Raw genomic sequence first — 22,567 nt, 5'->3', positions numbered from 1 at the left:
GACCTGTTAAGACTTAAGATGGCCTTTAGATCTTCCCTGACTGTCCCTATCACCAATATGTCCAGAGTATGGTACTTTGATATTTCCTTCCCAATTTCTGATTTCCCTCCTACTCATGACAGACCTGGATTGCCTAGAGTGTATCTATCAAAGTTCACCTTTAGTTGTGGGATCTTGGGGGGCTTGATTTGGCTTTTAATGGCGATCTAACCAAGGTTGAATCGCCACTGATTTTCAGCTCTACCCAATGTGCCACCTTGATAGAAATATTATTGTTGAGCAAGAGCAAGTGAAGAGAGGAGAGGAAAAGAGAGAAAAGAGATGAGTCGAGTGACTGAAAGCCCTCTAGAACTTAGGGGGCGAAAGAATGATTTTATTATTTATACTAGTACAGTCGAACAATATGAACAGAGGATAAATTACAACAGTACCCTTATGGTACTAAATTTGAATACATAAACAGCTGACAACACTCCCCCTCAAGTTGGAGCATAGATATCAATCATGCCCAACTTGTCACAAAGATCATGATGCCTGGAAAGGTTTAAACCCTTTGTAAAGATGTCTGCAAGCTGGTTCTTAGAAGTGACATAGGGGGTACACATTTCGCCTGTGATAACTTTCTCTCTGATAAAATGCTTGTTAACTTCGATGTGCTTTGTTCTATCATGTAGCACCGGATTGGCAGCAATGCTTATTGCTGCTTTGTTATCACAAAATAGAGTTATAGGTTTGGTCACTGGGAAACCCAACTCCCCCAACAAATTCTTTATCCACATGCCTTCAGCAACCCCGTGGGCCATAGCACGATATTCAGCTTCAGCACTGGATCTAGCTACCACATTTTGCTTTTTACTCCTCCATGTAACAAGGTTCCCTCCTATAAAGGTGCAGTAGCCACTGGTAGACTTTCTGTCACTTTGGGATCCAGCCCAATCTGCATCTGTATAAACTTCAACTTTCAAATGTCCGTGCTTTTGAAACAACAAACCAGTACCCGGATACTTCTTTAGATATCGGAGGATTCTCTCTGCTGCTTCAAGATGAGAAGACCTAGGAGCATGCATGAACTGGCTGAGGACACCAACAGCATATGCAATGTCTGGGCGAGTCATAGAAAGGTATAACAATCTCCCTACAAGTCTCTGAAACTGTTTCACATCCTTGAGCGATTCACCACAATTGTCACCTAATTTATGGTTGGAGTCAATGGGAGAGTCAACTGGCTTCACCCCCATCTTTTCAGTGTCCTGAAGTAAATCTAGGACGTATTTCCTTTGAGAAATGAAGATACCCTTCTTTGGTCGGGCAACTTCAATTCCAAGGAAGTATCTGGTAGGTCCTAGATCCTTCACTTCAAACTGAGTGGCAAGAAAAAGTTTCAATTTCTGAATTTCATCCTCCCAATCACCAGTAACAATTATGTCATCCACATATACAATTAGAGCAGCAATTTTACCTTCTCCTTTTTTCACAAACAGTGTGTGATCTGATTGACATTGCCTGTATCCTTTCTGATGAACTGCCACATGGAATCTGCTGAACCAAGCTCTTGGTGATTGTTTCAGCTCGTATAAGGACTTCTTCAACTTGCACACTTTTTGTTCATTGCCTTGGGTTAGAAAACCAGGAGGTTGAATCATGTACACTTCCTCTTCAAGGTCACCATTCAAGAATGCATTCTTGATGTCCAGCTGGTGTAAAACCCAATCCAGATTAGCCGCAAGAGAGAAAAGGACTCTAATGGAATTCATCTTGGCAACGGAGGCAAAAGTTTCTGCATAATCAACTCCATACACTTGAGTAAATCCCTTTGCTACTAAGCGAGCTTTATACCTTTCGACTGTTTCATCAGCCTTATGCTTGACTGTGAACACCCATTTACATCCAACTAGAACCTTTCCCTTGGGAAGATCAACAAGTTCCCATGTGCCATTTTTGTGAAGGGCATTAATTTCTTCCCTCATGGCATTTGTCCATTCAGGAACTGAAAGAGCTTCTGCCACATTCTTAGGGATAGGGACACAGTCAATAGAGGTAACGAAGGCACGAAATGAGGATGAAATGTTCTCATAGGAGACAAAGTTGGAAATGGGATGTTTAGTGGTGCACAATCTAACACCCTTCCTGTGAGCAATAGGACGGTCAAGATCATTAGCAGTAGAGGAATTATTTTCAATAGATTCAAGGACATCATTGGGAGCCAAAATACCTGAGTGAGTATGATCCTCCCCCGAGGAGTTTGGTGGCACTGGAGGTACACCTTCCCGATTCTCTACAGCTCTTGAATTTGGTTGGCCTTTGCGACGACGAGAAAAAACACGAAAAGGTGGAGGGTCAGGGAGAGAGGGAAGCTGAACCAGTTTCTCCTCATGCCTACACTCCCCCTGAGGAGAAACAGGATAGAAAGGCTCATCTTCAAAGTAAGAAACATCCATGGAGACATAGAATTTACGAGAAACAGGATCAAAACAACGGTATCCCTTTTGAGTGAAGGAGTAACCAAGAAATATGCAAGGGATAGCATGAGAATCCAATTTCCCACGGGTGGGAGACATTTTGGACAAAACACTGGCAACCAAAGACACGAGGAGGAACAGAAAGAAGGGGAGCCTTAGGAAAGAGAAGTTGATGTGGGGCTTTGTACTCTAACCGATGAGAGGGCATACGGTTTATAAGGTAAGTGGAACAAAGAACAACTTCAAGCCAAAACCGTTTGGGAACATTCATATGAAGTAGTAAACCTCGAGCCACTTCAAGGAGATGTCGGTTCTTCCGTTCGGCCACACCATTTTGTTGTGGTGTGCGGGCACAAGAGCTACGGTGAAGGGAACCATGCGAAGCAAAAAATTCCGTGAGGTCACTATGAAAAAATTCTTTTGCATTGTCTGATTGGAAAATTTGGATTTCAGTTTGAAATTGAGTGAAGACCATCCGCTGGAAATCTTGAATGATTTTTGGTACTTCTTCTCTGGTTCGCATCGGGTATACCCAAGTATATCTGGAATAATCATCAATGAGGGTAATGAAATACTTGTAGCCACTCTCAAATGGTAAAGTAACAGGGCCCCACACATCAGAATGAACAATGTGAAACGGAGATTCAGATTTACTATTTCTTTGAAGAAAACGAGTTCTACAATGCTTACTCAACTGACACGTTTGACAAGAAAAATCAGAAACAGACATTGACTTAAACAGTTCTGGGAATACAACTTTCAAAGACTCAAAAGACAAATGACCAAGACAACAATGCCATAAATAGACTTTTTTCTTACAGGACTGACTCATAGACTGATTCATAGACTCTGTAACATGAAGACCAGCCTTATTCTCCAGCATGTAAAGTCCATCAGCCATACGACCCCTACCAATTGTCCTCCCCGAGGCCAGATCCTGAATCACACAATGAGAAGGGAAAAAGGTCACTGAGCAATTCAAGGGAATTAGTAACACTACTAACAGAGAACAAATTAATGGGAAAATTTGGAACATGAAGAACATCAGAAAGGGTAAGGCCAAGAGGAAGAGGGAGAGTTCCTTGACCAGCTATGGAAGAGTTTGATCCATCGGCTAGTCTCACCTTGTTTCTTCCAGAAAGAGGGTGATAGGTTTGAAAGTAAGAGGACGTACCAGTCATATGTTTTGATGCTCCAGAATCAATGATCCATGGAGAATCAGGGGTGTGAGAAGCAACATGGAAAGCAGTGGCAGGGTTAGCTGAAGTAGATGCAAATGAGGTTGAGGGAGGAGTATCCATCTGACGAATTGCTCTACCATAGAGCTCTAAATGGTCACAGAAGGAATTCATAATGTCCTCCCTCGGGTCAGGTCCAGTGAGATGTGTCTGAGCTACAGTAGAAATGGGGGGCTGATTCTCCCGAGTAGCCATGTTGGCCATGTGATGTTTCTTTGTACTTTGCTGTCCGTACTTCTTATTCACTTCTGAACCTTGCTTCTTAGTCAGATCTTGAGCCCATTTTGGTTTCCCATGAAGATCCCAACAAGTATCTTTGGTGTGTCGGGGTTTCTGGCAATGAGTGCACCACAATTTTTCCTTATCTTCTGTTTTTTTTTTGGAGATCTCTTTTCCGGGAAGAAGATCCCACACCAGTAGATACACCTCCTTTTGCAACTAACACAGCAGCATCCCCACCAGGGTTGTTCATCAAATTTCTCCTGCTTTCTTCAGATTGTACAAGAGCATAGACTTCTTGAACAGAAGGGAGATCCTTAGAGCTGAGAATCTGAACCCTGATAGATTCATACATAGGATTCAGACCATGTAAGAATGCAAACACCCTTTGCTGGGAGACAAGCTGTTTGTACTTCTTAGCATCCTCATCACACTTCTAATCCACACTCTGGTAGTGATCCAACTCCTTCCAGACAAATGTTAAGTCAGAGTAATAGACCGATAAACACCTGTTTGCAAGTAGAAGATGATGCCTGCAGTTGATAAATTTTGGCATAGTGTCGCAATTCTGAATATGTAGACTTTGCTTGTTCCCAGATTTCATTCGCTGTTTCAGCCCACATGAAATTCTTCCTGATTTGAGGTTGCATGGATACCAAGAGCCAAGGCATAACAATACTGTTCTCCTGATTCCATCTATCATATTCAGCACTCCCAGAGGATGGTTCTTTTATCCTCCCATTAATATAGCCTATCTTCCCCCTTGCAGTGATGTATAATTTGATCCCTCTTGACCACTCCAGGTAATTTAAACCATCAAGAGGGACAACAGCCATGGGAAAAGATAGGTCACCCCCACCCATTCCATTCAGCATTGAGGAAACTCCATATGTGGCTGAATCTTCACTGCACATGATATCTGAATAAAAGGTTGAAACAGCAACCAAAAAAAGGCACAGCCGTACAAGACTATTTCAGAGATAGGTCCTTCTGACCACCGGTTTCACTGAGAACAAAAGAAAGAACACTGCTGTTGCAGTACAAGAACAGGTCCTTCTGACCTACAGCTTCACTGAGAAGAAATAACAAACTGAACACTGCTGTTGCAGTACTGAAACAGGTCCTTTTGACCTACGGTTTCACTGAAACAAGTCTGCACACTGCTGTTGCAGTACAAGAACAGGTCCTTCTGACCTACGGCTTCACTGAGAACAAATAACAAACTAAACACTGCTGTTGCAGTACTGAAACAGGTCCTTCTGACCTACGGCTTCACTGAAACAAGTCTGCACACTGCTGTTGCAGTACAAGAACAGGTCTGAATGACCTACTTAGTAGGGCTTAATAAGATTGATGTTGAGCAGACAATTAGTCGGCTAAAACAGACGATCAACAGTCCACAATACCAACAACAAAAAATTTTAATACAGTTACTGTGTTAAGGATTACAGTTGCTTAACAGTAGGGCAGCCGAACAGTTCATCAGTCGAACAGACAACAGTAGGGTAGCCGAACAGTCATCAAGCAGTTCAGCAAACAATGGGTATCCGAACAGACAAGGATGATAGTCCACAAACAATAGGTATCAAACAGTAGGCATCAAACAGTTCATCAGTTCATCAGTCGAACAGACAACAGTAGGGTAGCCGAACAGTCATCAAACAGTTCAGCAAACAATAGGCATCCGAACAGACAAGGGTGATAGTACCTCTTTTAGTTTCAGATGATAGTCTCCCTTATGGTAAACCAGAGTTCCTTCTACGAATCCTCAAACAATAGGCAGCCGAACAGAAGATGAGCAATTTCTGGGCTGGAAGACGAAAAGACTCTGTAACTTCTGGGTCGAACTGACTTCACCAGATCAGGAGTTCGATTGGAGACAGCACTGGATGCAACAGTAGTTAGCTTGACACCACCCTTCAGGCCTGGACGACTTGCTTTGATACCATGTTGAGCAAGAGCAAGTGAAGAGAGGAGAGGAGAAGAGAGAAAAGAGATGCGTCGAGTGACTGAAAGCCCTCTAGAACTTAGGGGGCGAAAGAATGATTTTATTATTTATACTAGTACAGTCGAACAATATGAACAGAGGAGAAATTACAACAGTACCCTTATGGTACTAAATCTGAATACATAAACAACTGACAACAATTATCAATTATACACCCAACATCCCTTGCCTTATCATTCAATAGTCTAGCATTCCTTTATTATAGACAGCATAGATGATAGAACTTCATCTTGTGTACATCTCCACAAGTTTTAGCTTCTCAGTTTAAGTGGAGAAGAAAGAAGCCTCAAACAGATTTCTCAAATCTTTTGGAGGATACTACCTCCACTGCAACCAAACAACAAGAAAAGTGCTCCTAAATAGATGTATGTATGTACAGGAGATTAGCAAGTGGAAAGAGCTTTCACCAGTAGCTTTGCAATAGAGGCGTGCATGGGGTTATAAGAGCCATTTTCCTTTGTAAAGTCTCATGGGAATTAATTTTGTTATGAAAAACTTCCCAAAAATCTTAGGTGTATTGGTTCAAATGGCCTTAGTAGGGGAAACCAAACTATGCTATGGGGGGTCAAAGGATAGGCTAGAAAAAAAAAATGAATAGGAGAAGAGATACCCGAAGAGTTAAGAGTCCAAATTCTTGAGTATTTGAGGGGTCAATCAACATTCAATTAAAGCCATAGCTTCAAGCGTTTCAAAAGTCCCTATGTCCCCTTCTCAAACTCAAATCCCAAACCAACCAATGTGAAGAGAAAGAGACAATCTGAAACAAAACAGTTAGGCTGCCAGAGGCATAATAAAGAGGGAAATTTATTTTTAAGGGTCAGATCCCCTCACCAGAGATCTAACTAGAATATGGTTCTCCTACCTAAGAGGATTTCCTACCTGATATACTGTAGGGAAGTGGGTAGAAGAGTTATAATGGATTTCCAAGGAGAAGACAAAGATGCTCTAGCCTGCAAACTTGCATTTCAGCCATTTGACACCATGGATACTTCTAAGGACTGCATCCCATAATTTTTCCTGAATCCTTTAGGAAACCTCCATATCCATTTACTTGAAAGAGAATTTCTGAGAGATGTCCTCCCTAAACTAAGAGGTCCAATAGCCCCATCCTTCAGACTCCTACATAGCATTTTCCAATTGACCAAGTGATCCTTCTTGGAATCCCTAGTCTCCCACAGAAAATCTCTCATAAGTTTATTCTGCCCCCAAAATAAATTTGATTCTTTTTCCATGTAATCAGTTTCTTGGTAACTCTATCAAGCTTCAGATTCTAGAAGGTAGTGGTTTTGGGACACCTCCTAATTACTTCCCCTTTGAAATTCATTCCCACCAAACAGCTCTTGCCCCAATTCACTTTTAAACTTGATATTTTTTTTTTCTCATAACATTTTACTAGTAATTTCAACTTTCACAGACAACTATCTCCTGATCCTGAGTCTTGACAAAAAATGATGATATCGTCAATGAATTGCAAATAGGACTCCACCATCTCCTCCATTTTGATACTCCATCCTCTTTGTCATCTCTGGTAAGCATCTATTTAGCATATATGCAATGTTTTAAAACGTGGAGGTGTGATGCGAGGTGTTTCACTGCCTAGAGGTGTGTGACATGGTTCAGAAGGTAAGAGGCGTAAGTCTCCTGAATACAAGGAGGCGTATGTCTCCTTAAGAGGAGGGGGTGAGGAGGAAGAAGAAGAAGGCGGTCTCATCTTTATTTTTTTTTTGTTTTTTTTTTTAATGACAGATGTCTAGTATTAAGAAGAGGAAGGATGATCTCTCTCTTTTTCTCTCTCTGTTCCCCTGAGTGAGAAGAGAAGGTGGCTCAGATTCTTACATTATATCAGGATTGAATTGGAATTTTGCCTTCATTGGAAACCTTAGAGAATCTGAACTTTCTATGATGACTGATCTTTTGAGTTTGTTGAATTCAGTTTTCTTGTGTGAAGGCGGCTCGGATTCTAGAGTATGAGGTCCTAATTCTGATGGGGAGTTCTCTTGCAAGTCCTTCTTTCCTTCTCTGATTGCCACCTCTTCTTCCTATTTTTTTCCCAGTCAAGGAAATCTGGTGTTCTCCCATTCCCCCTAAAATTAGTGCCTTCTGTTGGGAAGTGTTTCATGGAAGCATTAATACCTTTGATCTACTTTAAAGGAAAAGACCAAATTGGTGTTTGTCCCCCAACTGGTGTTTTCTTTGCAAGTTGAATGGTGAGACTGCGATTCATCTTCTTCTCTTGCTTGTTTATTAACTTTCTTTGGGATTGGTTTACTTCTCTCTTTGGATGCAGTTGGTCTTCTCCTGATAGGTTGGAGGGTTTGTTTGGCCCTACTAGCATTAGCTGTACAAAAAAAGGGGTAGGACCTTGTGGAGATCACTAGAGCAGCACTAATTTGGACAGTGTGGGAGGAAAGAAATGCAAGAATATTTGAAGAGAAGGAACGAAGCAAGGAAGCCTTGGTTGAAACTATAACATTGAGAGTAGCTCATTGGGCAAAAAGTTTGAAGCTGTTTTTGATTTCAAGGTTGAAAATTTCTTCAGAGCTTGGGGTATCATTGCTGCATCCTCAACTACAAGACAAAGATCTGTTTGGGTTTGGTCTCCTCCAATAAATGGTTGGAAGAAACTGAATTTTGATGGGAGCTGCTTGGCTAACCCAGGCCCCTCAGGTATTGGGGGGGAGTCATTAGGGATGAAGAGGGGGACACAAATGCTTTATACTCTGGCCCTGTGGAGCGGGGCGATGTGGCAAGATCAGAGTTTTTGGCTGCAGTTTTTGGGGTTGAGAAGGCAAAAGAGCTGAGTATTAGTACGCTGATTATTGAATTTGAAGGAGATTCTAAAACTGTGGTTAAGTGGCTGGTTAAAGGGGAGGGGGTGGCATGGCACATGAGGAATGAATTCGGAAAATTCAAATGGCTGTCACAGGACATGTTAATCTGAGTGAAATGGGTGAGGAGGACTGCTAATAGCTTGGGACAGCTTCTATAGCTGGTTCTTTTCACAACTTCTTGTTATAATCATGTTTCTCTCTTAATTAATGAAAATTTTTCTGTGTTGCTGATAAAAAAAGAGTGAGAAGAAGAGGAGAGAATAGAAACTTTGATTGAAGATTCTGTCTTGGATCTTGGGATTGATGCCTTATGCATTAATTTTGCAATTACCAAAATACCCTTAAAACACATTAATATTTACAAATAATATTTCTCTTAAAATTTTCTTTTGAGCTAGAATTGTGGTCAATGACAAATCTGCCACATTGAACTGTTGTTTCTTTTGGTGAAAATACAAAATCAGATAAAAGTAAGAGAATAGTTTACTTTGGACAAAAACAACAAAAAAGGAGTATTATTTCCAATACTTGCTTTAGATAGGAAAGAGTTTTCAATTGGATGTTTGTTTTGACTGCATATCCTACCTAGCCATTCTCTGTTAGTTTCTAATTTTTCTTCTCTCTTACTATGTGTGTGTGCCTTAACATGGCAATTGATACAGGAACAAAGAATAACAGCATTAGGTGCTCAATGAAGTCTTACAAATTATCAGAGCTAAGTCAAACTGAGGTTGATAGCCTCAAAGCTCGTCCTCGTATTGATTTTTCTTCCATATTTAGAGTGGTAAACTTCTTTCTTCTTCTGGTAGTTGTATAGTATATGTTCTTTGAGCTTCAAAAATCAATAATTTGCTCTTTCATGAGGAGTGTTAGACTTGAGTTTCTACAACCTGATGTCAATGGGTGATTCCATTGTCTTGTATCAGGTGCAGCCAATTGTTGATGATGTACGTAGTAGGGGTGATGCTGCAGTGATAGAGTTGGTGCTTCTTCTTTCTTGTAAATTGTTTTTCCATATTATTGTTTAAACCTTGAATTGCTTTTTTTATTATCATGCAATGATATGAGGGGGATAGGTACTAAAATTGTTTGTTCTCTGGTGGATAGTTATACTAAAATGTTTGACAAAGTTGCACTGGATAAAATAGTTGAATTTGTTGCTGATCTTCCAGATCCAGAGGTACACTACCTTTTGTAGTTTGAATTTTGAGTGGAGTATGCTTTACATATTAGCAGCTATTTTCATATTGTTAACAATTGCAAAATATTTCTTCTTTTGAACTTATAAATTGTAAGTTTTGCATTTCAGGATAATATTTGTTAGTTGCATTACCATTTCTTAACCTTTTTAGGGGATCTCAAGCTAGTAACTCTACATGTTCTCTTCACTTAATGGAAATATAAAGTACCAAATATTGAATATAATATATAATCATGTATTTTAAGTTTGGATAGTTTAGATTAGATATCGTTCTTTTCTCTAATCAATAAAATCACAAGGTTAACTATGAAGAAGACATAGAAGGAATGGAAGGGGAAGAATCAACCACAGGAAAAAATATTACTTGAATCTGGATTGAAAGAAGCTGATTTTTGTGAACCATCACTAATTGGCTTCAAATCAGTCTTCTCTAGCTGTCTTAAGTATACCTATAAGGGTTTGGGATCTAAAGGAACACCATAGGAAGGAGAAGTAGAAGGAGAAGAAGAAGCAGAGGGAAGTGACATGGAAACAGGTAGAGGCAGTAGTCTCTCTTCTAACATATCACCCTTCTTTGAAGAGAGACTGGAGCAAAGAAAGGAGTGTCTTCAGAAAAAGTAACTTGTTCCTTCCCTTCTTTATTTTATGTTTCATTAATGGTGGTTTCTTTCATCTTTTTTTGTCCTCTTTTTATTACCACATCTTGATCTGGACTTGGTGTTGTAAAAAATTTATCTTAAGTATCCTTTTGCCATTTAATGGGTGGTTTGGAGCTTGATCCACTAAAGGCAAAAGGCCTAGAACGCATAGTTGTCAAGGCGATGCCTAGGCGACAAGGCGCCCTTGGAGGCTCGCCTCGCCCAGTCGCCAAGCAGTTTTGTGCACTGGGTTATAAAATACTTTTATATTTTTTATTTTTTTGACATTATAATTATAAAATAGACATTATTAAACTAGAATATTCATTTTATGTGTTTATATACTAATTTCTTTTTATTATTTTCTAATTTTGTTAGGGTTTAATCAATGCAAACATTGCTAGCTGCTGTATTGAACCCATGGTTCAAAGTATCGATACACCTCTATGTATCGGTACTTATAACGATACTCCCCCTATTTTTTTTTATTTCTTTAGTTTACAATTTCATTTTTAAATATATATTATTTAAAAAAATGGGTCCCCGAAAACACCTGTAAACAAGTGTATCGGGACCCCAAAGATACATTACAATACACCCGATACGGGGCGTATCATATTGAAATTTTGATCCTTGATTGAACCCTCAAAATTTTCAAAACCTGAACCAATAAGCAAGAGAAGAACTTAAAATTTTGTCTAATCAACACATTTTCTTCTTCCACCTTTTCTTTTCTTCTTTCCTATAACAAAAGTAGGGGTTCAGCCCCTATAATTTTTGAATTTTCTTTCCTTTGTTCTTTTTCTTCTCATAAAATGTTGATTTTCTAGACTTAAACATGAAATTTATACTTCTCTTATGAAAATTATGAATAATTATTAAGGAAAGATGGTTATGGAACCTAGGGAACTACCCTAGGATATATGGTTTTACTTAAAAAAATCCATCGCCTAGGCGTCGCATAGGCGCCCGCCTAGGGGACAAGGCGCCCCCTTGTTGCCTAGCCTCGCCTTGGCACCTTGAAAACTATGCTAGAACATGAACCACTACCTGAAGATGTTGAAGCAGGTTTTCCATGCCTATTACCACCAAGAACTTGAACCTCATCACCTATATCATCTTCATCGTTAATCATATTCTCATATTCATCAAATCCAGGAATTCTCTCCCTTTCTTGCATTACCATATCATCTTTTTTAATCAATATTACCATATCATCCTTCATGGATCCTTTTTTCTTCATGTACGACAATATCTCTTTGCTAACTTCTTTTGGACACTTGGTACATAATTTAGTGTTTCTCCTACCACCAACAATGCACACCTTTTTGCCCTAAACATTCCTCCATTTGTCATTTTTCCATAGAAATTACAAGTAACAGAATTAGTGCTTTTGAGGTCTTGCAAATGCAATACTTCCAAGCTGGAACCTTCCTATTGCCTTCTTGAGAAGTGTTGCCCTCCATCTCTACACTATTGACTCTACTTGAAGGTCTATAAGAAAGTAAAATCTAAATTAGTAATCAATCTAAATTAAAAGAATAGAAAAATGCAATTGCTTAATGTTTATTCAATAAGCAATATGCACTTAAAATCATAAATTTAAAATAGGTTTAATGAGTGCAACTGTCAATAATCTAGTTCAGATAAAAAATTTAAAGTAGATTAAAAAATGAATTGAGTATAAATTATTTAAAGAGTTAATTATCAACTTTTAATACGTTACATGTGTCTAATGAATATGGACTTTGGGTCTTTGACTCTAAAATCTAAATTGATATCCACAATCACAATTAACAATTTAATAATAAAAAATATTAATTTACTAAGAATAACAAACTACAAGCAGCAACTTTATCAAAAAACAAAAAACAAATTACAAGAAGCAAGCTACAAACTTACAATTGTCATGATTCATGAATGATGAATAATTTATCAATATTTTATCAAAATCAGAAATAATTTACAGTCATAAATAGTTTGCAATTATGAATAATTGATCAAATAATTCACAATCACAAATAATTTATCCATGGTTTACAAGCCAACAATTATTTAACAGTTTACATTTCATACGACCAAATTTATTTTTTATTTTTACTACCAAGTAACAAGATTATTAGTAAATAATATAAAACATTTTGTGAATCCAAAGTAAAGTAATAAACTTGGTACTATCACAGGTAACAACTCACTCATCACAGGAATGGGAATAACACTGAATTGGAATAACAAATAGGTGAATGACATAAAACAATTTGCATTTACATGCAAAACAACAATTAATATAAGTAACAAATATGGGGTGGAGCCCCTGTTTGAGTGATAAAAGCAGTGGGGAGAAAGATGGGTTAGAAATAAGAAAGAAGGATGGGGTGGAGCCCTTATTTTGGAGTAAAAATTAGAGGGGAAAAATCTTCATCCATGCCTTATCCCAATTATATGGGGTTGGCTACATAAATCCTGCTTTTCCAATCTGTTCTATTTAAAGCTATATCCACTGTTAAATTACTAGTGCTTAAATCATTTCTTACTCCTACCATTGTCCTTTTTGGTATACTCCTAGCCCTTCTAGCCCCTTCGACTTGTAACAAATCACTTCTTCTAATTGGTGTTGTATATATTTTTCATATATAAATATATATTTATAATATATAATATATTATATACTATTTATAATATGATATATTATATATACATCTAGTGTTTATATTATACAATTATATATTTATTGATATTATATATTATAAATTCAAAAAACACCAAAAAACCAAAGAACCGAACCGGTCAATCGATTAACTGATTGGTTTTGGTTTTCAAAAACTGAAAGACTGGTTAGGTTTAGAAAAAGGCCAACTATTCAGTTAATGGAACTGTGAACACCCCTGGAGGCCTGGATACCTCTAGCTCATTGTCTTCCTCTTCCAATCAACCTTTTTTCTCCTCTTCCGAGTCTGGAAACATCTCTGCTCATTGAGCTTCCTGTTCCCCTTATCATCACCAAAATCTTGCACTTTTCTCATCGAAGACCAAGTCACTCACAAAGCCATCAAGTCCTCCCCCTCAACGAGGGCTCTCAAAGCATAGATCTCCCCTATAAATGCAAGTTCGACACTTTGACCGAAGATGGAATAATGCTCAGGTTGTTCACCTCTACTGAAATCCTTGCTACATCAATCCTTATCCAGGTTCTATTTCTATCATCAAGTTAAAGAATTTACAACATCTTTTTCCGATCTCCCTGAATATGTATAAGTACCAAACCTGTAAAGGAATGCCCACCACTCCTATTTCAAGCCACTCTTCTCCCACATTCTCCATTAACGGCTCCTTCTGCAGGAAACCATTTACTCAAACGTAGATCTAGATCTCTGATTTTGTCACCTTTGGACTTCAAAACCCTAATTGCTTCTCTATTATGAAACATAAACAGAACATATTTCTATTCAACTTACGAACTCCTAAAACCCTCTTCTACTAATTTTCTGTTTTAAAATAAATAGTGATCAACAAGTCTTTCCAAAGAAGAAAAAAGAAAGAAGAAAAGGAAATCCCAACAGCCGTTTCTTTCTTTACTAACAAGGCAGTCAAAGACATTAAGTAGTTAAATATCCTGGATTTGTGCTGCAGTTGGTTTGAAGTATATATTATTTCATTTCTGCTGAAATAAGCTACCTGCTTGACCTGACAAAATACATCTAATGTGTTGTTGCAATAACAAAACTTATTTAACCTTAGATAGTAAGATGTTTGCCATTTCATTTATGACATTATTTTAGCAGGATATGTTCCGTATGTCTGTCTGTATCTCTGTATCCTTGAGTTTTGCTAATGTCAATACCAACAAAAACCTAAAACAGTTTCCTTATTGGGCCACAGATTGACTTGTCTGTTAGAGAAGCTTTTGATGTTGCATATGAGAATATATATGCCTTTCATGTTGCTCAAAAATCTGTGGAGAAAAAAGTTGAGAACATGAAGGTAACTTTCATTAAAAGTGCAAATTTCAAATTTCATCTCATTTCATTTTATTTCATTTTATTTTTTATTTTGTGATTGTCTTAATCTGTATCTCATTCTGGATACTTAAACAAATTTGGTCAGGGTGTGAGGTGCAAACGGGTAGCTAGGTCCATTGCATCTGTAGGTCTTTATGTTCCTGGTGGAACTGCAGTTTTACCTTCAACAGCTTTGATGCTTTCGGTGGTATGAAAATCCATTTGTTCCTCAGCATTTGCAGTGTTCATTCTGATTTTTATTGTCTATGTGAGTATGTGACTAGATATGGTTGACAAGTGGTTTATTCTGTTTACCAGCCTGCACAGATTGCTGGATGCAAAACTGTTGTTCTTGCAACTCCCCCAAGTCATGACGGCACCATTTGCAAGGTATATGTATTTATCATCTGATAGAACTTCCATTGTTTCTGATGCTCTGCTAAAAAATATAAATAATTATTTCTTTGCAGGAGGTACTTTATTGTGCCAAGAAAGCTGGTGTCACTCATATCCTTAAAGCTGGTGGTGCCCAGGTCTGGGATCCTTTGAATCTTTTTAATCATTTATCATTTCAAGATATAGTTTATCCTCTGTGACTACTTTCTGTTTTAATCGGATGATTGTTTACTTTGCAGGCTATTTCAGCCATGGCTTGGGGAACTGCATCTTGTCCCAAGGTACACCTTTCAGTTTCATTATTCATCAATTAATTGGTAATGGATGCTCACAAATGGAAAATGCCTATCTCTGTATTTGATCTAGAGATTCTTGTTCTAGTTTGTAAAGAATCAAAGAATAGGGGTATTTATGTCTTTATTTTTTAATGGAAGGCTGTCTATTCCAGCAATGTAAAAAAATTGTGTAGATTAATGTAGACAGGTTTGAAAAGTAGAGGAAGAGAGGGAGAGGGAGGAGAGAAAAGAAGGAAGGGAGTTAGGGAGAAAAATAGAATGCAGGATTTATCATTTATGGGTTCACTCACTTTTATATTCTAGAATTAATAAAAAGGAAATTACAGAAAATCCCCAACTTAAGTGGTCATGTGACCACCATGTGATTCTAACTTAAGTGGTCATGTGACCACCATATGACAACCTTTTTTTTTATGCACAAACCAACGTGAGACAACTTAAAAATATAAAGACAAAAGAAGCCCTATATCCCAATTAGGGAGGACCAATAAGACAAAACATGAGTAAAAACAGGCCCACAAATGTTGTATGGCTTCCCCCACCTCAGGACTATGTAAAACTGAATTTTGATGGGAGTAGCAGGGGGGAATCCAGGACCTGCTGGTATAGGGAGGATTGTGAGAGACATGGAAGGCAAATTAATAGCATTGTTTTCTGATCCACTGGGGTATGGGGGATTCTCTCAGGGCAGAATTTCTTGCAGCCTTACAATGAGCAAGAATTGCAAATGAGCTGAACATAATCAATTTGGTGATTGAAAGGGACTCAAAATGGGTGGTGGGTTGGTTAAAGGATCCAGAATCTGTGATATGGTGCTAGGGATTAATTAAAAAGGTTTTTATGGATCACCAAGAATATGAATTTGAGAATACAATGGGTGAGGAGATCGGCAAATGGATTAGCTGATACTCTAGCCAAGCAAGGGGTGAATAGACAATCATTCTTTTGGGCTCACTCGTAATTTCTCTGTTTTGTTTATAGAGAGGTAGCATCTCTTGCCTCTCTAAGGGATGCTTGTAATGATTATATTTTTCGTAATTAATGAAATCTAACTTCACTTATCAAAAAAAAAGGTCCACAAATCTGTCAACATTCCCCCTCAAGTTGGGAATAGATGTCCATCATTCCCAACTTTCAAGTGCACTTTAAAGTTTCAACTTTCAATTGAGGTACTCCTTTAGTGAACATACCTGCTAACTATTGGTCGGTCTTCACATATGGGAGACAAACTTCTCTAGTTGTCACCTTCTCTCTAACAAAGTGTTGATCTGCCTCAATATGTTTGTGTGATCATGCTGCCCGGGTTATGTTCTATATTGTTTGCTGCTTTATTATCACAGTAGAGAATCAATGGCTTCTCCTAGGCAATCCCTAACTCACCAAGGACCGCATCCACAACACTTAAGATAAGCCATCTGCCATGGCTTTGTACTCAGCCTCTGCACTACAGCGAGCTACAAGCCTACAACAGACTGCTTCTTGCTCTTCCAAGAGACTAAGACCCCCAACAAAAGCACAGAACCCAAATGTAGAGCTCATGCCATCAAAGCACATCAATCCTCACCTGATCATGCCTAGAAAACAATATCACCTTTCCAAGATAGCCCTTCAAATATGTGTGGGTCTTGTACATTGCTGCCAAATGTGTAGTATGGGGTGGATGCATATACTGGCTTACTACACTCACAAAATAAGCGACATCTGGTCAAGTCATTCCTAGGTATAATAGTCTCCCAACTAATCTCTGGTACATACCTTTCTTAGTCAGAAACTTCCTCAATAGCATTGGTCCTATGATTCAGATCAATTGGTGTATCAGTTGGCTTTACTCCTAAGAAATACCTCAGCTGCCCCAAGTCCTTAAACTTTGTACTTGAAAATTTCTTTAGATTAGCAATCTCATCCTCATCCTTACCAATTAACCTTATATCATCATCATAAACTATCAAAGCTATCACATGCTCTGCCCTTTTCTCTTCATAAATAGTGTGGTGACATTGTTACTGAGTATATCCAACCTTTAACAAGGATCCATGAAACCTGCCAAATGATTCAAACCATGCCAAGTAGATTGTTTGAGGTCATACAAAGCTTTCTTCAGCTTACACACATTCCCCTTGGGCAAATGCTTAAAAAAACCATGAGGGGTATCCATGTTCTGTTCTTTCCCTTTCCTTCTACCTCTTTTTTCTTCTCTGTCGTTTGTGTTTTTCTTGCTTTTGGACCTTTCTTTCTCTCATGGCTTCACACATTGAATCCAAAACCTTTTTCTTTAGATGTCTGCGGTCAGCTGGCAATGAGATGCTCAAAATCTGAGTCCGGTAGAGGATTTGTCTACCTCACAAGAGAGGCCTGGTTTGGTTCTGCAATTCCATTGAAAAGGCTCTACTTGATACCTCTGCTAAAAAGTTAAGCAAAACGGCTGATAAAGGTTGATCTTTCTTCACAGAAATAAGCCAGAATGACAAAGGAAGCTGCCTGGTTCTTATTGTGTTCTTTGGCAAAGGAAATTTTAAAATCGGTGTGCATACATTTTGGAGAGCAGGATAGCGGTTGGTCTTGCTTCCTAGAAACACTATGGAAGGTGATGGAAGACCAAACTAGAGGTTGTTGGTTGGCAGGATGGGAAAGATCATGAAATACTAGTGGCTACAAGGGTCGAAGAGACTGATCAACCTGCATGTCTATATAAAGAAGCTATGTTAAGCAAAGGGGAAAATATCACAGTAGCTAGACAAGGTGGAGAATCATGGGAGGAGACTTTGGTGTGCAAGGTGCATGAAAGGCTGAACTGGAAAATGCTAAGACAGAATATCATGGCTATTTTCAAAATTAATGGACACCTAAAGGCGCTACCAGTGATTAGAAATGAACCTATTTCCAAGTTCTTGGTTCCTTCAAATTCGAGTAATGGCTTTAATTGGTACTTGGGATTTCGAAGGGGTATAAAGAGACTCTGAAATTCATATTGTTCTAACCCTACTTGAATTGTTGGAAAAAGTCTTTCTTGATCCTTCCAAGGATGACAACCGAATTTGGACTTGTACTCCTTCCTGTTCCTTTTCTTGTGTGTCGTTTTTCCAAGCCATGTCTCAACCCATTTATAGCTCTCTGCCTCCCTTTCCTACTAAGGAGATATGGTGCAAGCCTATTCCACATAGAGTTGGGGCCTTTTGTTGGGATGTTGTTCATGGAAAGATTAATACTTGTGACTTGCTTCAAAGAAAGAGACGAAAGTGTTGCTTATCCCCTCATTGGTGTACCCTATGTAAGGCTAATGGTGAGAGCTGTTATCACTTATTTCTTGCCCCTTTACTTCTATTTGGGAATGGTCTTTCTCCTTGTTTGGGTGCAGGTGTAATCCGTAATCCGCCACTGGATGCTTAAAGCCTATTTGCACCATCTTCCCTTGCATGGCCAAATAAAAGGGGAAATCTATGTGGAGATGTCCGAGAGCTGCAACGGTATGGACAGTTTGGGAAGAACGAAATTCTAGAATTTTTCTAGAAAAAGAAAGAAACAATGAAGAGGTTAGGGACAGTTTTGATTATCTCAGTACACTGGCTGAAGTCCATAGATTCTTTTTCAAATGTGTCAATGGACAATTTGCTCAGAAACTGGAAAGAAGTGGCTGAATCTTCATCTTCTAAGACTGTCTCTAGTTATCAGTGGTATCCACCATAAAGAGGCTGTATCAAACTTAACTTTGATGGTAGTAGTATGGGAAACCCAGGAAGATCGGGTATAGGTGGAGTATTCAGGGACGAGGAAGGTAAGACCATTGCTCTCTATTCTGGTCCAGTTGGTGAAGGAGACTCTCTTAGAGCAGAAGTTTTGAACTTGATGGAGGGTATACAAAGGGAGAAAGAACTGAACATCAGAAAACTGATTATTGATGGAGATTCGAAACTGGTAATTAGCTGGATACAAAGTGACGAGATGAAGATGTGGATTTACAGCAATTAAAAGAAGAAATTTAGGTGGCTGACAAGAGAAATGGAAATCTCTTTCAACTGGACAAAGCATTGTGCTAGTTCTGTAGCAGATGCTTTAGCCAAACAAGGGGTGGGAAGATAAACTTTATTCTGGGCACAATTGTAAATCAGAAACTTGGGTGTGGGGAGAGGCAAGAGATTTTGTCTCTCATTGCCTTTTTATCATTTACACATACTTATCTGCTGTGTACATTTAGCATATATTTTCTAATAAAGGTTTGGTGTTATCGATAAAAAAAAGGTGCTACCAGTGAAAAAGAAGTTGGCGATAGTGTTGAGCCCAGAGTTAAAGCAGAAAGCAACGAAGTACCTGCACCGGTGGGGTTGTACAACACAGTTTATTTACTAGAAGTAAATAATGAGCAGTTATGCCCTTGCAAATTGAGTTCTGATGGTATTTTCTGCATTCAGTTTTGAATCATAATATAGAGAAAGTGAATAGTATTGAAATAGATTCTTAAAAGAAAATGGTTTACTTCTTTTGGATTGTCATATCCATATAAGGTGACCTGGAGTTCTAACTAGTAATCTCTTCAAACATAAGAGAAGTAGTATTTAATTTTTCCTTTAAGCAGATTCATTTCACTACCATAGAAGAAACTATAACTTGTATATGCAGAATACAATCTATTTTTATATCTAAGAAATATCAATCTAATATGGTCTCAATTTTCAGGTAGAGAAGATTTTTGGACCTGGAAATCAATATGTCACAGCTGCAAAAATGCTTCTCCAGGTATGCATCTTTTTCCTCGTAGATCTTAGGTGCAGGCAATCATATGTACTACCATCTTGTTATTGGCTTTGTTCCTCTTCAGAGTAATTGTTACCTTTGTGGCAACTCAATGATGTAGGAGCTAGAAAGAGAGGCTAGAGTTAGAATTACTCTGGTAGTGCTCTAGTCTTCGGAGCTAAAAAGACAGAAAAAAAAAAGAACTAGCTTAATTACACCTAATTATCAAAAAAAAAACACATTACACCTAGAAGATTTTAGAAAAATATACAAAAGGTAACAAACAATACTTCTTTGTCTTCCTTTTGAAAGAACACAATGCATAAATGTGTATAGACTGAAAAACTCTTTCATAATTAAATAACTTCCATGAGCTGCTTGTCACTTGCTTTTTGTCTCTTTCAATTATACCTTGTACTTATGGCCTACTCATAACCTGTTTTCTCACCTTCTTGTGCTACTTGTCACTTCGAGATGATAGCATACACCTAGTCTTGGATAGAGTTGATGACTAGTCAAGTAGTTCATTTTGTTGAGGGCTCAATTGATCTAACCATATTCGTCTAATTGCATCAACTGTTTCCTTCAAAGGTCACGAGAGTAGCCATTTTACCTGAAAAAAGTCTCTTCAAACCTCAAAAATTAACTTTGCTTGTCCATATTTATTGGTTGCACATTTCCTTTGTTTTTTTTCTTTCTTAGTTGTAGCCTCGTGTTTGTTCTTTTCTTTAATGCAGAACAGTGAAGCCATGGTCTCAATTGACATGCCTGCTGGTCCTTCAGAAGTTCTTGTCATTGCAGACAAACATGCCAACCCAGTTCATATAGCAGCAGACTTACTATCTCAGGTTTTAATTTTATGTTTATATTTTTTATATTTGGGTATCCTAGTTTTCCTATTGACAAATTGAGGCCATTGCTTTAAAACTTCTGCTTGTCTAATGTGAACAATATGCCTGATATGATCTTACAAAATTACAGTTTTACTTTTACCTGCAAGTCTATTAAAAGTTTCTAGATGTTTAACTTAATATGATATACATTCTCTATCTGCTGAAGCTCCTCTACTGGGGGGGAAAAAAACTTTGGCTGTCCATGTTTGACAACCTGGGCTGTCAATAGGTCTCTCTCCCTGTGTGACACATTAGTTCACCCAGCAATGCATCCAGCACCAATGTCATTATAAGGAGTCTATGTGATCTGTGAGCTAATTGTCATGTAGGGAGAAGACACACACATACAGACAAAAAAATGAAGATGACAAGAAGAAGAGCAATTTCCCTTTCTTCATAATGTTAATGTCCTTCCCATTCTTGTTTGCAACTTCATGAACTCAGCATTGTTTTGGTTGTTTGCAGGCAGAGCATGGCCCTGATAGCCAGGTTGTACTGGTCATTGTTGGTGATGATGTAGATGTGGGGGCCATTGAGAAGGAAATCAGCAAGCAATGCCAGAGCCTTCCAAGGGGAGATTTTGCCTCAAAAGCACTAGGCCACAGTTTCACTGTGTTTGCTCGTGATATGGTCGAGGTCAGTTCCCATTTTCTTGGCTGGGCTCTGCATAGCCTCACAACCTTTAATCAAATGATTAAAACAAATCTTCTTTCTCAGTGTAGCATGGAAAAAAAGAAAAACAGGTTGAGGGCATTGTAGCATGAAATGTCCTTTTCACCATTTGTGATACCTAGAGTTATGAAGATAGTCTTTCAATAATCTTTGGGTGCATTTGTTTAGAATTTGTAGACAAGAAAACTTGCATTGCAGTTTGCAGGAAGCTGAGGCTCCTCCAGCCTGATCTGTGTTTCTTATTCTTGGGATTGTTTCATTCTTTTGTTCTAAGGGTCATGTGCTTCTTTACTAGGTCTTATGGATTAATTTTTGTTTTCTTAATTTATAGTTTCCTTTTATAGTGCTGATGAATCTATTGCCTCATTTATGTTGAACATGGGCCTGCATGATCCTTGTTAATTTTATGATAGGAAATGCCTTTTTTACCTGTTGAACCTTTGTTTTATATCTTCCATTTTATTGCTGGAGAATACAATAATTACGTAAGTTATCTGCTCCATTAATGTTCAAATTGGGTAAATTAACACTTCTGGAATATCTGGATATCATTAAGAATAGTTTTCATGTAGTCAATTATAGGTGATATCAAGCATTAGCAGTGGAGTTATCATCTGGTTGATGGTTGGTCCAGTCCTTCTCATCAATTATGTAAGAGTGGTCATGATATAAAATGATACCTGATGATCTTAGCTGACTGAAGGGTATATGTATGTCTGGGATATTGTTGGGATTTCCTTATATTACCTTATTACTGAACCTGTCTGGTTGAAAATATTCAGGCAATCTTCTTTTCAAACTTATATGCACCTGAGCATTTGATTGTCAATGTTAAAGACGCAGAGCAGTGGGAGGGGCTCATTGAAAATGCAGGTAACATGTGTTCTTGTAACTCTAAATTTTATTGCAACAACTATACTTTATTTAGATTTTAGCATTTGTAATTTTTGCTCTCTCTAGGTTTGTGCATAGTTCTTCTGTTGAAATTTC

At 38.2% G+C, this 22,567-nt stretch overlaps 1 protein-coding gene across 17 annotated transcripts in view; it reads left to right on the top strand.

Moving 5' to 3' along the window:
- HDH (histidinol dehydrogenase) overlaps positions 1-22,567 on the top strand; it is a 46,140-nt gene that overhangs the window by 16,867 nt on the left and 6,706 nt on the right. For all 17 annotated transcript variants that reach the window (XM_088954576.1, XM_088954574.1, XM_088954575.1 and 14 more), the window contains 12 exons: positions 9,418-9,539; positions 9,682-9,734; positions 9,863-9,935; positions 14,474-14,575; positions 14,699-14,800; positions 14,911-14,982; positions 15,063-15,125; positions 15,228-15,269; positions 19,956-20,015; positions 20,750-20,860; positions 21,371-21,541; positions 22,360-22,450. In XM_088954576.1, the coding sequence (XP_088810702.1) occupies positions 9,418-9,539; positions 9,682-9,734; positions 9,863-9,935; positions 14,474-14,575; positions 14,699-14,800; positions 14,911-14,982; positions 15,063-15,125; positions 15,228-15,269; positions 19,956-20,015; positions 20,750-20,860; positions 21,371-21,541; positions 22,360-22,450 (1,062 nt within the window). The remainder of the gene's footprint in view (positions 1-9,417; positions 9,540-9,681; positions 9,735-9,862; positions 9,936-14,473; positions 14,576-14,698; positions 14,801-14,910; positions 14,983-15,062; positions 15,126-15,227; positions 15,270-19,955; positions 20,016-20,749; positions 20,861-21,370; positions 21,542-22,359; positions 22,451-22,567) is intronic.

The sequence above is a fragment of the Nelumbo lutea genome, chromosome 7 (genome assembly GCF_056320005.1).
Source record: "Nelumbo lutea isolate HS-2025 chromosome 7, American lotus-T2T, whole genome shotgun sequence".
Taxonomy (NCBI): domain Eukaryota; kingdom Viridiplantae; phylum Streptophyta; class Magnoliopsida; order Proteales; family Nelumbonaceae; genus Nelumbo; species Nelumbo lutea.
Note: the sequence above shows the minus strand (reverse complement) of the source record. Positions and strands in the feature narration are given on the sequence as shown.